The sequence below is a fragment of the Meriones unguiculatus genome, chromosome 15, assembly GCF_030254825.1.
Source record: "Meriones unguiculatus strain TT.TT164.6M chromosome 15, Bangor_MerUng_6.1, whole genome shotgun sequence".
NCBI lineage: Eukaryota > Metazoa > Chordata > Mammalia > Rodentia > Muridae > Meriones > Meriones unguiculatus.
In genome coordinates this window covers 46046248-46058604 of record NC_083362.1, presented here as the reverse complement: position 1 = coordinate 46058604, position 12357 = coordinate 46046248, and the positions used below count along the sequence as shown (strand labels likewise).

General features: G+C 45.6%; 1 protein-coding gene across 15 annotated transcripts in view; it reads right to left on the bottom strand.

Moving 5' to 3' along the window:
- Spats2l (spermatogenesis associated serine rich 2 like) overlaps positions 1–12357 on the bottom strand; it is a 166746-nt gene that overhangs the window by 5387 nt on the left and 149002 nt on the right. For all 15 annotated transcript variants that reach the window (XM_060368380.1, XM_060368385.1, XM_060368382.1 and 12 more), the window contains 2 exons: positions 3661–3770; positions 1163–1265 (listed from right to left, as the gene is read on the bottom strand). In XM_060368380.1, coding sequence (XP_060224363.1) covers positions 1163–1265; positions 3661–3770 — 213 coding nt within the window. The remainder of the gene's footprint in view (positions 1–1162; positions 1266–3660; positions 3771–12357) is intronic.

Genomic DNA, 12357 nt, shown 5'->3' with positions numbered 1-12357 from the left:
CCGAACTGCGAGTTTGGAGATGGGGCAGAAGCTGGGGGTGAAGACGTGCCAGTACGGAGGTTCTGCCTTCAGGGAGGCAGCCTACGAAGAGAAAGCCAAGGAGGAAGTCCTCAGCACTGTTTTCTGGCGCACAGCTGGAAGGTCTTTAAAGGCTACAATCTGAGGGCTAGTCACATCATTTGCATCTAAACAAATGATCGGCTAAACATGCCGACATGGAAAAGTGTCTACCACCTACTGTGACAAGAATCAATTGTGCTCCCTCACCCGTGTGTGGCATGTCCTAGGTGGACCAAATGAGTATGAAAGTATAAAGGTGAGCCAGAAGTACTGTCACATGCTGGTCAATACAATTCTGTAACTTGTAGATGAGGTTTACATATTTATTTATTTATTTATTTATTTATTTATTTTTAATTTAGAAGAGGGAAAAAGAACATCTCAATGTAGAAAAGCAAGCGCAGTGGAATCTGGGTTTTCTGCTGACTAGGTGGTTAAGGGCGGTTGCTGGTCCTTCTCTGTGACTGTCCGCAGAGCCAAGCTGGCGCTCCTCACTCATCTCTACCTCCCCTCGTGTGTGGGCTGGAGTACAGGAAAGAGCAGCAGCCAATTTTGCTGCACATTAGCCACTCCAATTAAGGCTTAATAGGGAACAAGACTAAGCTAATGGCTGACTCGAAGTCTTTCATTATCTTGGGCTTTACTCAGCAGAGAACCCAGGCTAGGCAGGGCGGGAGTGGGGTGGGGGAGGGCGGTGAGGCGTGGGGCTCAGGGCATCCAGAGCGCTCAGGCAGGATGGGCCCTGGAAAGCAGGAGCCGATTGTGCCCCCAACTGCCAGCAAGACTCTCACAGAACAGGGAACAGTGTCGCAGCAGTGCTACTGGACTAGCTTAGGAAGTTTGTGAGAGGCAAAAAGCAGCTGACTGGCTCCGTTCCTCCTAATAAATCCAGGGGATTTACTGATGGGCAGTGGCATTTGAAGAATCTAAGTTCAAATCTTGGCATTTCTAGTGACTTGTGTCATGACCTTAGATCATTAAACCTCTTCAGACTTCAGTTTAGCCATGCCTGGGGACCGCATACCTGACATTTCTGCTGTCAACTCCAAACAGTACAGAGCTCACTCACACAGAATTATTTAGCAAGCATGCAAAAACTCACTTTCTCCGCAGATCATGATTTGGGCTTTCAGCTGTTCGATGTCACAGGAGAAGCGGGCGGCCTTCCCCAGCTCTTCATCATATTTGCGCTCACTGACAAAGTGCTGGAGGGAAGAGAAATGGAGTCAGTCCCAAACCACAGCAGCGCTGCCTGAGTTCCCTCTTACTCTGCTCCTCCCGTGCCCACAGACGGCCGACTGGAGGGGGGGCATTGGAGCTCAGTCATTCTGAGGTGCCACTAAGCGGGCCTCCGTTCTGCCCTCTGTGACCGTGGCTGCCTTCTTCTTGTGGCAATAAGGGGGAGTCCGGACTTTTCCTGTGCGGCTTAGACAGATGCATGATGAACAAACTGTACGTCCCGGCTTCACTAGTCAACCTTTTAGCACCCCTCACTAGAGCAGTGTTTCAAGCTGCATTCCAGCAGGCGATGCAGAGTTTGGCCAAGGGCCTGGTATGGTATTAACTGTCAAAAGAAAATGTGACATCTTCCCTGGACAGTAATCTCTATTTTAGTAAGAAACCAAGAAGACTAAAAAATCTTCTGTGTCTAGAAAACATTATCTCCATGATGGAATTTCAAGTGCTCCTAAAGGGAGTGGAAAAGATTCGCTTTCAATTCATTTACATTCAATCTGAAATGAAGAACTCACTGTGTGGACGGCACAGTAGGAAATACGGAAATAACCTTGACTCAAACCCTCCTAGAGTTTCAGGGAGTTTACCACATGGCAAGGCAAAAAGATCCCATTAAATTCAAGGATGAATGTGGTTGGTGCTTTGGAAATAGAGAGATGGAAGAAATGATCTCTCACTGAAATGATCTCTCACGTGAAAAGAGTTCTGTAGGAGAGAACATGGGGGCTGGGATGTTTAAAAAATTAAGCCAGATGCTGACCAAATCCTTAAGAAGCAATCTCACTTTCACCTGATCACATTATCACGAAGTCAGTATTTTTATTACCTCTATTTTACAGATGGGGGATCTGGGCTCAAAGAACCTAAGACAATATGCAATTTATCCAAGCCAGGGAAGTAGAAAATTTTGGAGCTACAAACTGTCTCACTCCAAAGCCTGTGCTACAGACCATGTAATGAAAAGTGGGATTCTGATAGGCAGAAATGAAACTTGGGAGAAAGTTGACGTGGACTGATGAGGAAGCTGCACCCCCCGATGTTCTAACAAGCTGGGCTTGGCAGAAGAAATGGGCCCTTCAGTGGGTACTGAGTCCTGTTGTGTACTGTGTTCTGAAGGGGGGACAGGTCATGCTGAGGGAGGCCGGGTCTCTTTGGGGAGTTTAACTCTCGATTATTAGGGGTTGGGAGGCACAAAGACTCGTGAGGAAACCTTGCAATTGACTGGGTGGGAAGAAACAAAGGCCAGAAAGAAGGTGGGAGAGAAACACACCTCCAGGGCTCTTGACAAATCCTGAGCTCCCTCCCATACCTAGCGAGGGTGGAGGGGATCACACACCACATGGCATTCCTGCTGCTGCCAATCAGCTTTATACTGTTACCGGCAGACTCTGTTCCAAAGCCAGTGGCAGCGATGTCTTGAAACCCTCTATGTTTCTCGAAGCCAAGGAGAAGGGAGGTGCACGTGTGGGCACACACGTTGTGTTTAATGGTTGAGTGGAAGAGGAGAGACAAATTAACTTTCCCTTCCTTCTTCATTATAAACACCCTTTGCCTTCCTGGTGGCCACTTCTGCGGCAACTTCTCCCGCTGTTGTTCAGAAGATCCGGTCTGAGTGGGTCTATAAATCGAGGTGTCACGTCCCCCTCTCTTGGCCAAATAAAGGGTGCTGCTCAGAGAGAGCAGCCAGAGCCCCTCTCTCGGCAGCTTGAGTCACAGTGTGAGTGGATGAACACACAAGGGCTAATGACTCTTGGAGGGCCCTCAGTGCCACGGTGCCTTGAATAGAGAATTTGGGGATATGATGTTTTCCTGTATTGCCCAAACCACACTGGTTCCCACCTCGCTGTGGACCCAGGTCTTCACACACAGCCAGCTTTGGTAACTCACACACAAAGACTGCTTCTGATTAGCCAGGATCAGTTCATATTCCTCGAAGTGGAAGAAATCTAATAAGCACGTATTTGTGGGTAGTATCTTAACAACAGCAAAAAAATGAATTAAACTGGAAAAAATATAAAGGATGATTTGTACCCTTCACTGCTAGGATATATATATATATACACACACACATATACATACATGAGTGTGTGTTTGTAAGCACAGGCATAAACTATACAGAGTAAAAATGATATCCCAGGTAACTTATGTTTAAATACACGATAATAGGTTAGTCTTGACTGACTCATCCCCCTCCTTTGACTGACTCATCCCCCTCCTTTTTAATAATTTATCCCTCCAAACCACACTCAAACAGAAGCGAGTGATGAAGTGCTTCTGCCCCCTTCTGTGGTCTATCGATACAAAGCAAACCCGATGGAACCAGCCCCGTGGCTCAGTGTTCAGCTGGGGTTGCACAGAACTGACCTTAATCTCTGCTCTGAGTTCGGCCAGCTGCATCTCTGCCATCTGACTGGCTAGATCAGTCAGTCTCTTCAGCTCTTCCGCTTTCTTCTGACGGGCAGTTAGGATCTCCACTGTCAAACGAGAAGCAATGAGGGGTCAGGGGCAGAGGTCTGAACATAGCAAACGGCTGGGTTTCTCGGAGTCAGTTCATCCCAGGCAGGTAGCTAGGTAGCTCACTTTGCAGGACTGGGAGGCAGGTCTTCAAGGCAGGTCGGCTCTTCACGTTAATTAGCAACAAGCACATCCCTGTGTTCTTATCTGCCCCCCCCAACAGAACTCGGTTCCCTGAGGCACTGCACACCTGCACTGCCTTCGTTCCCTGTCTACACTGGCACCTGAATTCGCTTTCTTAATTTGGAGTCTTCCATGTGTTGTTCAGAACTAACTCTGAAAAAAAAAAATTTACAAAGCAAAAAATTACAAAGATCTATCCATCTATCTTTGGCAACAGCCATTCTCAACTCTCTAAATTTAACACACACAGACCGGTGAGGAGGTCAGTGGTAGAGCAGTTATGTAGCAAACAAAAGGCCCCAAGTTTAATCCCCAGTCTGGAATATTTTAACACAAGTCTCTTGGGGTAACTAGCTGTGATATTGTTGGACTATGACATACAAGATTTACTCTATCAGCTTTTTATGAGCTGAAAAATGCTTCTGCATTCGATGCTCTGCAGATATATATTTCCATTTTGCAAACAGAGAGAGGTTCCAGACCAGAGTAGCTTGTGTCTTGGTTCTAAGTGTCCCTGATAGAAAAATTTCAAGGGCAAGAGAAGCTGCTTTGAACTGGATTTGTGTGCGTTCTTTAGCATCGGCCCCTGTAGAGAGGACATTGGGAAATTCCCTGGGACCTTACTTTCTTATCTCTGTCAGAAGAACTCAAGTTTCAGGTAAACACAGAGGCCCAGGTTAACCTGTGCTTGTTTCCCAAGAGTATGGACCACAAAAGCAACAAATAAGTCTGAGCATTCAGTACACAGGCTTGTGGCTCTCTAATTCATCATCTATGTGCTTCCTTCATTCCTTCCTCTGGGCCAAACATGTTGAGCCCTAAGAAAAATCAGCCCATGTAATATAACACACATGTTGAACTGTTTTCCATCCTGGCTGCACAAGGGCAATCTGCTCTATCAGACCACAGTCACCGACACAGAACCAAAATACAGATCATAGTGATTTTGATATTTTGAAGTATGATTTCATTGTGTTGGCCAGCTAGCTTCAAATGTACGTTCTTTGTGCCCCAGTGTCCCACTGCTGGGATTTCAAGCCTGTGTCACCACACAGGGCCAAGAAATAGGATTTCTGATTCAAAGAGGTCTTAACAGATACGACATCAAAGAAGTCACTTCAAAAACCAAAGCAAGCGAGGGAATGAAACCAAAAAAGTTGCAGAGATGTGCACAAGCAGTCAAGGGTTAAGATTTCTTGCACGCTGAAGCCCTTCTTCAGACAGGCAGGTGCTTTCTGTTTATGTCACTATCAATGTTGAGATGTCAATACAATAACCTTCAGTGGAAGGCCTGATCCTCTGCCCAATTACAGTAATCATCCTTCGGTTACTTACCTCGCTCTCCTGCCTAGAAGATGGCTGGGCAGACTGACCTATACCGCCTGTCCTTCAGAATTCAGAAAAATCTACTGAAAAACATGTCTGGATAGCGTGAGTGAGGAATTCACCCCTGAACGCTGACAGTGTCATAGGGAATGAAGCCTTAGGACACCCAGTTGCACCAGAGATCACAGAATAGCAGCCCTGCTATTATTTCTGGCCAGAGAACATATGTTTGTCTCCCCTACACGTTACCTTTACAACCTGAGTGTCCACATTTAGAAAGCAGGAAATTCTATTTGAAGGATGGCCAGGGAGCCAATCCCCCCATGCCCCTCTGATAGTGTTAATGTCACTCAACTACATACATTTACAATCCTTCGTAGGACTAGAAAAGATGGACTCGTGGGATTCTTTGTGTCCACAATACCTATGGGGAGCGCACAGGAGGAGTGTGGGTGCTGAATGAAAGCTTCACTGACTGGGTGAGCCGATCCGTTCATTGAAAGGATATCAAAGTAAGGACTGAAATTCCTGTCCCACTTAGGACTATGTAGGTCTAGGGCTGGAATGCTCGCTCAGTTGGTGAAGCGTAGACTGTGCAAGCATGAGGATCTGAATTCAGATCCCTCGGCTCCATGTAAAAAGCCAGGCAAGCCTGTGCTTGTCCGTAACCTCAGGGCGAGGAGTCAGGAGAGGAGCAGGAAGACCCTGGGGTGGGGTCCCTGGGCAGTCAGTCTAGCTAGTCAGTGACCTCCAGGTTCAAAGAAGAGAACACACACACACACACACACACACACACACACACACACACCAGGGTGGAGAACGGTAGAGGAAGACATTCCATGTTGACCTCTAGCCTCCACACGAATGCACAAAAATGCGTGTACACTCACACATGTGCCTCACACATGAACCAGCACACCCCACCCCAATACTTGCAAGAAAAGCTTTTAGGACCCACAGCTTTGATTAGTTATGTGCTTGTCATTATAATTCAACACGTAGATGAAACTAAAGTCTGCAACACAAGGAAATGATTATTGAGTAAAAACAGGAAAAGCTATGCTCTCTTCTTGCAAAGTAAGATAAAAAATATAGAAATTCTAAAGACTCAGACTTGAAAAGCATCTAGTAAGGGGTCAGCAGACCCTTCGTGACTGCAGAGCTAAGCAGATCCCCCTTTTCTTACAGGATCGTTTGTGAAACTGGTGACAATTAAGGGTCATTGTTCTTTTTGATTATGTAGAACTTGGGCATTCACTTGATATAGAGGATTTTGTAAAAATAGATATAAATGGGCCCTAAAATGGGATTGCAGGTGCAAGATCGCCAATAAGTTCTGAGTTTAAACTCATGCAAATCATGAGAATGAAGACTGCATCAGCAGGCGTCGGGGTGCGTTTTTTACATATAGTCTCATTAACATTTCAAAGCCTTTCATTATGAAAAAGCCTTCAAAGTTAAGATCTAAAGCCAATATTCTTTAGTGGCACACATTTTTCACCTCCAGCATGTCAATCACAAAAACAAAAAGCATCAGCAAAAACAGATCAGATCTTAGGATCACTGATCCTGTAATTTAAATGAGAATACTGTGTATGTTTGGAAAGCACCATGTTTCCAGACATCTGCAGAAGGAAGACAGTCTCATGCAGCTTGGGTCTCTTCTGCATGCAAGACAACATTATCTATGCGGCTTTATAACCAGTATCTGGCATGCCGAAATCCATTTTCTCAATAGGATTTGTAAATCCCTTCAGGTTTTTAGAACACGCTGGAAGCTTGGCTCATATTACTGGAACTGTGGAAATCTTAAGGCTCCTTCAGTAATACTCATTGGCAGAAGGTGTGCCCAGAATCTTGGGGCCAGGTGTTGGAGTGCAATTGCTTCTCCAAGCATAGTGACTCTCTGAAATCCTTCTTATTCCATAGCAATTCTTGAGAATTTGCTATTTTACTTCATAATGTGCTCATGTTAATACGAAGCCATGTCTTCTTCCCACATCTCAAGCAAACCGGTCAAGAACATGCCTGGGTGACCTTCAGTTCCCTGGGGAGGCAGACAAAGTCTGAACGCCTGGTGATATACATGCTTATTTCCTAAAATATAATAATCCTGCACCCCTGCAGAGTCCCCGCTTAGCTAAAGAGCAACATTGGGGAAGTATACACACAGAGCTACTGCGTCAGTAACAGACTGAGGGGGACATATGCATCCAGGATACACTTTTCAGCAAATCCTGTCGATGTGTGCCCCCACAACCAGCAAGGGTACGCCTTTAAAACGAATCCATCAGTGTTCACCAATACGGGATGCTGCAGTCTATAGACATGACACTAATTGTAACTGTGATGGTTAGTCTTGGTTGTAACTTGGATACGTTTGGAATCAACTAAAAGCCAATCAGCTGGACACACCTGTAAAGAATTGTCCTGACTGGACCATTTGAAGTAGAAAGACCCACTTTAAATCTGGGCCACACCTTCTGATGGCAGCACACACACACACACACACACACACGGAGACAGAAGAAGGACGTTTTTGCTTTCTTTTTTTCCCCTGCTTGTCTTCACTTCCGACGGCAAGTTCATCTATTCTGCTGCCAAAACATTCCTTCGCTGGTATTAGAACCTGCTTTTTCAGGACTCCAATACAAACCACGGAAGACTAGCTAAGACATTCGGCCTTGGGGACTGATTTTTGAATTCTTGGCCAGAGCTTATGAAACTAGCAAGGCCTCTATATAGCAGCACAAAGGGGGGCCCTGAGCCCCTAATCTGGACTGAGACTAAACAAAGATACCTGAGACTTTAAAAGCTGCTCTGGGTTTGGCTCCAGCCCTAGTACTTCCAGATGTCTCAAAGCCTTTTCATCTCTTTGTCCATGAAACAAAAGACAAAGGGGGTTTTAGCCCAAACTTTGGGGCCATGGAAAGAGCCTGGGCCACACCTGGGTCAAGATCTTATACTCACAGCATCCCACACCATTGAGGTCCTCCAAGGGACACCAGAATGCTGGCTGTCTAACGTCTGTGTGACTCAGCACCAGGCTCTACTACTGGGCCACCACCATCTACTGTCACCTCCTTGCCTGACGATGATGGGCAGGTGCTCATCCATGACTGTCACCAGATGGAAGAGGCAACCAGGCACATGTGAGCTGCAGCAGTTACTGTCACCCAAACGATGTGGGCCCCAGCCAGCTACCTCAGCCTAGAGAGCAGAACTGAACCATGTGACCCAGCCTCTCCATCACCACGTACATGGTCAGTCCCTCCTGCCTTCCTTACATGTCTGCAGTATGATCTATAGAGAAGTAGGGTTTCTCACTGCTGAGAGAAAGGAAAAGCAAAACAAAAAGAACCTTGGCCCTCTTAGAGGCTATTTGGCTTCCCCTACGGATTGCTGTCCTCCACTGTTGGGCCGCTGACCTGGCTGCCCAACAAATGGCCCTAAGACCAGCGGAGACTAATGATATTCTGATGACATACCTTGACGGTAAATAAGAAATGGACAGCTCAAACCCACAGGCCGATGGACGACAGCAGAGGGAAACATCATTCTCCCAGAAACAACTGGTAGGACTGTTAGTAACTGACCTTCACCAAGCTACTCATCGGGGTCCACAAAACTTTCTGAGTTGCTCAGACCAAGATTACACCCAGACTGGATAGCCTAGTGCGGGATATCTCAGCCAGATGCCAGGTTTGTACCCAAGTAAATCCAAAAATAAAGAACCCTCTCCCAGGAAAGAGTTCAAGTGAGAAGCCAATACCTCCACAAATTTTGGAAGAACTGACTTCACCAAGATCTGGCCTGCCAGGGAAGGATACAAGTTTTTATAGATACTTTTTCCGGGTCGGTAAGCGTGTTCCCCACCCAGACTAAAACTGCTCAAACAGTAGCTTAAAAAGCTACTCAGGAATTGGTCCCTGACTTGGCATCTCCCTAAATGGGGCCCAACAATGGCCTGGCTTTAATAACCTAAACCTTTAGTTAATAGCTAAAGTTTTAGACATAGATTGAAAACATTATTGTTCTAGACATAGATTGAAAACTTCATTGTTCATATAGACCTCAGAGTTCTGGGCAGCTAGGGGGAAAATCCAGTATGTTAAAAAAATAAGAAAAGTCTGACAAAACTCTCATTAGAGTCCAGAGAAAGGTGGAAAGACCCCCTTCCTTTGCTTTGGGCCCCTCACCCCATATAGGGAGGGATTTACCCTCTATGAGATTATGTTTGGAGGACCTCCCCCATGGCTTCCCAGGCTCAGAGACCAATAGTTGTCAGACCTCCCTAACCATTCCTTTCTCAAGTCACTACTGCTCCTCCGTAAAGGCCAGTCATTAGACTATCTGGCAGACCTAGTCAACTTCTGAGGCCACCACCAGTTTGCACTTGCTCGACTCTGGTGATGCTGTCCCAGTCAAGCAGGTAGCCAATGGGGTACAGGAGCCAACTTGGAAAGGAACCTACATGGTTACTGTCTTTACCCTATGGTGATGAAGGTAGCTGGCATTATACCGTGGATCCACCACACCCAGGTCAAGAAAGAAGCCACAGATGCTGCTGCCGAATGGACTGTCTCATGGACTGTCTCGTGGACTGTGGACCCATCAGTCCCTAGACCCAGCCACTCATTACCCCTCCATTCACTGCCCCTCGTCCTCCTCCTGAGCCTTATGTTTGGTGTGAATACAGGATCGTGGTCCAACCCCCACATCCCTCAGGCTCGAACTGAGGAAGACAGATATAGGGGAGGTATTATCTAGTGTGACTACAGACCAGCAATTCATATTCACCCCGACTTTTACTTACTGATGCCTACTTTAAGTGCCTAGTTGTACTGGAGAAAGGAAAGATGTGGGAGTTTATCTTTTGAGATAGGAATACAGAATTTACAATTCTACACATGCCCTGTGGCTGGGCCCACTAGTTGTCAGGAACAAGGGAGTTTCCATTGCAAAAATTGAGATTGTAAAACAGAGGCTTCCTGAAAACACATGAATGACTATTTAGGAAAAAAAACCCTCTCAAAAATGCGTAATAGGAATATGTAATCCAATAGCCATAACACTTAAAAAATCTGAAAATTCTGTAAGAAAGATTCTGGCCTTTGGAAAACAGGGAGAACCTGGGGCCAGACTCTGTGCCACAGGAAGGGATCCTGGGAACAGGGGTGATCATTCCCAGCCAGGAATAGGCCAGGATTTCTGGCTATGCTTAGACACCACACAGGAACAGGAACTAACTAGATGTCAGCCACTGACTGACAGAATTTAATATGATTCATGTTAGAGGACTTACAAAGGGCTAACACTTGTCTAATATCCCAAACCTTTAACTTGGGCACTTCCTCTTATTCTGATGCCTGCCATTCTGCCTTGTACGTTAAGTCACCTGGACAACAACAATATTATTGGGTCCTTGATACTACATGGTGGGCATGTACTAAGGGTTTGATGACACATGCCTTCCTGACACTTTCCAAACTAAGTAGTGGGATTGATCAGGATTAAAAGTTTCTGCTTCTGAATTAAAACAGTCAGGTTTCCTTGAACAAAAAGTCCCACAAAGTTGGAGAGGCTTAGACTTACTTCTCATGAGATAAAGGAAACTATGGCTGGCTTTGGGGAGAAACCTGTTATTTCTATGATAATTGATCAGAAGTAATTAAGAACAAAATCTTGCCCTGGCTGGGGAAAACCTCAAAAAGAGAAAGGCATACATTCGATAATTGATACCAGTCTCTGTTCTCTTGGTCCCCCTGGCTAACTACTCTCCTATCAGCACTGACTGGGCCTTTAATTCTCACTCTGATTGGATTAATGTGGGGACCTACATTTTAAAATATACAGTCAATTATGTATCAACTTAGTAAAATTAGTGGTCCTTAGGACCAGCGACACCTCGTTAGAGCAGGATAAGACTGCTCTTTAGAGCTAATGATTTGACTTATTAGCTAAGATCAGTGGGGAATGTAAAAGGGCCCCAGACCTGTAACACAACTGACTCCATGATGGAAGTAACATTCATGCCATAAAACTCAGCATGTAGACAGGAATACCTGCCAAAATGAAAACAAAGATCTAGTCCATCAAAGTCCATAGCTCTGGGAAAGTCTCTTAAAGGTACTAACCTTGCTTTCTGGCTTCTGTACTTCTGCTTCTGGCTAACTGTTCTGGTTAACTGTTCTGGAAGGCCTTGTCTTTCTCCCCCATTCTCTCTGCTTTGCTAAAAACCAGTAGATTACATTCCTAAAGCTAGCCATCAAGCCTCCTGAGGCTGACTACCAAGGTCCAGCTATCAAAGTATTAAAGTTCAGCAATCAAAAGCCTCCTTTGGCTCACCTAATTAACATGTCCAATCAAAATTAATCAACTCACCCTAACATGGGGTTTCCCCCTTTACCTTTATAAACTACCATACGCCTCTCCTCTCTATCCAGAGGCAGTCCTTTGTCCTACAGGACAAAAACTCATCTCCCTTGCTCCCTTCCCCTTCTCCCTCATCCTCCATCTCCTGTCTTTGTCTCCTATTCCCTGCCTTTTGTCCCTCTTGGACAAACAAATCTCTTTTTGTGCTGAAAACTCGATCTTGGGGGTCATGAGTCAATATCAATCACTTCATATGTCACATAAAAGAACCGGAAATGTGAAAAGTTTTTTGAGGCCAGGCAATTCAAGGTGCTGCTAGTAGAGACATTTCTGTACTTGAGCGGGACTTAGCTCACTGGTTCCTTCTGCCTGTGAAGATGTGTGGTTGGCAGTCATGACTCCCGAGAGACAGCACAACCCTCACACCTCCATCTTCGGCCTGTTTTATGAGGCACTGGACTGACTGACCTATTTGCTAATCAGAGCTTTTTCCTCTGCACAGATATATGATGATATACCATGTTGCTAAGTGCCTCGCAACATGTTTTCTCATTTTGTCTAACTATTCTAGCCATAAAATTCTTATTCCAACAAGGAGCCTGACAAAAAGGATCCACAGCAAGTTCCAAGCCAGCAAAGACTACATACATAGCGAGACCCCAGCTCAAAGCTAACAACAGTTCAAGGTCGAACAGACAATAAGAGGGTAGAGGCCAGAGTCTG